This window comes from Psilocybe cubensis, chromosome 11 (assembly GCF_017499595.1).
Source record: "Psilocybe cubensis strain MGC-MH-2018 chromosome 11, whole genome shotgun sequence".
Taxonomy (NCBI): Eukaryota; Fungi; Basidiomycota; class Agaricomycetes; order Agaricales; family Agrocybaceae; genus Psilocybe; species Psilocybe cubensis.
In genome coordinates this window covers 2985241-2987947 of record NC_063009.1, presented here as the reverse complement: position 1 = coordinate 2987947, position 2707 = coordinate 2985241, and the positions used below count along the sequence as shown (strand labels likewise).

At 42.1% G+C, this 2707-nt stretch overlaps 1 protein-coding gene across 1 annotated transcript; it reads right to left on the bottom strand.

The window, feature by feature from the left end:
• Positions 1-848: 848 nt before the first annotated feature.
• JR316_0012009 (Cytochrome P450 monooxygenase) lies at positions 849-2707 on the bottom strand (the record flags this gene model as incomplete). The annotated part of the gene is made up of 10 exons (XM_047897650.1): positions 849-956; positions 1006-1107; positions 1157-1195; positions 1246-1454; positions 1518-1566; positions 1615-1677; positions 1729-1927; positions 1980-2344; positions 2410-2540; positions 2593-2707. The coding sequence occupies 10 exons, from the start codon at positions 2705-2707 to the stop codon at positions 849-851; spliced, it is 1380 nt and encodes a 459-aa protein (XP_047744059.1).

Genomic DNA, 2707 nt, shown 5'->3' with positions numbered 1-2707 from the left:
GAGGCTTTATTCATAGAAGGCTTATCTTCCTTCCAATAGGAATATGTCCGTCTTCCTTCTAGACTCCGGATAGCATCACCTATAATATGATCCGCTACTAGCGGCTGAGTATTGTTGTATTGGTGTACATGACCTGGGGAATGCCATTCGAGATCATGGTGAACTTGGCGTCGGGTGGCATCCGGCGATGGAAGAAATGTCTCAGATTTTTCTGCAGAAAATTAGAGCCGTCTATGACCTTGGTGGTACTTCTCATACTAGGCTATCTCATATCTATCATTGTAAAATGGACAATTAAAATTGGACTGTTTTTCCTTGGTTATAGTGTTTTTGTACCAAGTAGAAGTCCATGCACATTGTATTCAACTCCGACTAAATATTTGTTCCGTATCAAAGTTCGGATCACCCGAAGCTCACTCCTTCCCATGCCCAAATTATACGTTGCTCTGCTCGGAAATTGTTCATGTCGTTCTGTAGGCGATACCTTTAGTGGGTGTCTTTAATTAGTTGAATGTGTCACCTGAATCAAAATTACTGATCTAGTCGTAGTCTTTGTTCCTCTGTGAGTCTAAGGTGTAGTATGAGCTTTCATGCACCTATTAGCATGAGAAACCCCAAATCTGTCATAAAAAATGGGATTCCAGATTCATAGGTTTATCTTGTTCTTGATACTATGCTGCAGATGTACGGAAATGTTTTACTCTGAACCCGGAGAACCGGCTTGATCATATGATGTGATTAAATGATTCATTGATCTTAACTGCATTGGTAGGTACAGGAGTTTCTTCTAGAGAGTGAAATACAAACAAATAGAGACATTGACCTATCGTGAATTCTAGGAAAGAATGCTATATTTTGCGATTTTGGTTATCGTAATACTCAGTGATGATATCGATCTTTTCTTGGCTCCGAGGGACAATTTTGCATTTCAAATCTTTAGGAGCAAATGCAATTCCCTAATAGCACGTCGTTAGTCGGTTTACGATGGTAAAAAAATGTTAATACCTCTGTATATCCATCAATAATATCCAAAGTGTTGTGTGGCTTAGCGGATCCGTTCTCTGGACTGAAATTAAAAGCCCATAGCAGTCGCATGGCCACGATACCCTTTTTTTCATTTTTCAGTCAAAATTCGGGAAATTTGCTCAAAATATACCATCAATGTGTTAGAAAAGTGCATCCCAGGACAGAGCCTCTGAGTAATGGGTGATTAATTGTTGGATATCGTCGCAATGCATGACATACCTTTCCGCTACCGAAATGCAGGCTCGTTCGTACGGTGTAATCTTTCTCCAGTCCTGGCCTGGTCCCATTTGGATTTAAAAGATACCTTTCCGGCCAAAATGTGTCCGGACATTCAAAGAGCTCTGAATGATCCAGAATTTTAATACTATTCCTGGTGAAGAATATGGATAAGGATCCGCAATACTGACCTGGGTCATGGAGTATCGCCCCTTCAAGGTTGTTTGCAAATATTTAGCTGGTACGTATTATATGTGGTTTAATTATAGACGTACAAACGTTAACCATGATTGTGGCTCCTTTTGGAATGATACAACCTCGATACTGTAGTCGTTTGTGATGGCGTGAATATCTTCGCAAAGCATAACTTACCTCAAGATCATGCGTTGGCGCGTGTGGTAGTCCAGTTGGGGCAGCCGTTCTGAAACGATGGACCTGTTGGTAAATCTTATTAGTCTGGATTAAGTAATAGTCGAATCTTGTTACCTCTTTAACAACAGCTTGGACGTAAGGTAGGCCATCGATATCACCAGGTACTGGTAACCTTCCATCTCCAACATAACTGTCAATTTCATCTTGAGCCTTTTTCATAACGTCGGGATACTGGGCGAGGCATAGAATAAGAGATTGAACTATAGCGGATGTTGATTCTGTCCCTGCATCTAACATGGATCCTCCAAGGTAGCTTTTAATAACTGCGTTAGTACTCAATGATGAGCAGCCAAATAGATACTCACACAGCTAGATCACGACTTAGTCCAAGTTCTTCCTGTCTATTCAATATAGTCTCAATGAAATTTCCACTCCGCCGTCCACTTTTGATTTCACGTTCGGCGTCTTCAAAAAATGATGAGTAGATGCGTCGCTGGCGCAATCCAGTCTCCTTCCAAACGCCTTTCCATGGGGCAAAGCGTGCAGGAATATATCGAAGAAGAGGTATAAGATCTACAGGGGCGGATTCTGGCGATATCGCTTTAAGGAAGTGTTCAAGATATCCCGAGAACTCGGTGCTATAAACCGAGTCGTGGGTAGTCACTCTTTCCCCATATACGATGGTGGTTACAGACGATAAGGAGAATCGAAATATGTGGGCGCATAGGTTCTAGATAAGCCAAATTAAGCAATGAGTATCGACCAGATGATGGGCAAGTCAAGCGGTTCACTGACTTCTGGGCTCCGTACAAGATCTTGCAAGAGTTGGAGGCTCTCTCGCTCGACAACAGGGATACGTGGTTTGATAGCGTTCGGTGTCATAAAGGGGCCGATTAATTTTTTACCCGTTTTCCAGAGGTCGGTATCTAAGCAGACATCTTTAGATGCAAGGCGGTGACATTGAGAGCGAGAAGTTACGTGATGATGCCAAAGCAAAGAAGTTTCCTCCACAAATTGCGTCCAGTGCATGGATAGAAGGTCGACTTGATGTTTCACTGGCACGATTATCAAGAAGTTCCTTAACAATCTGCAT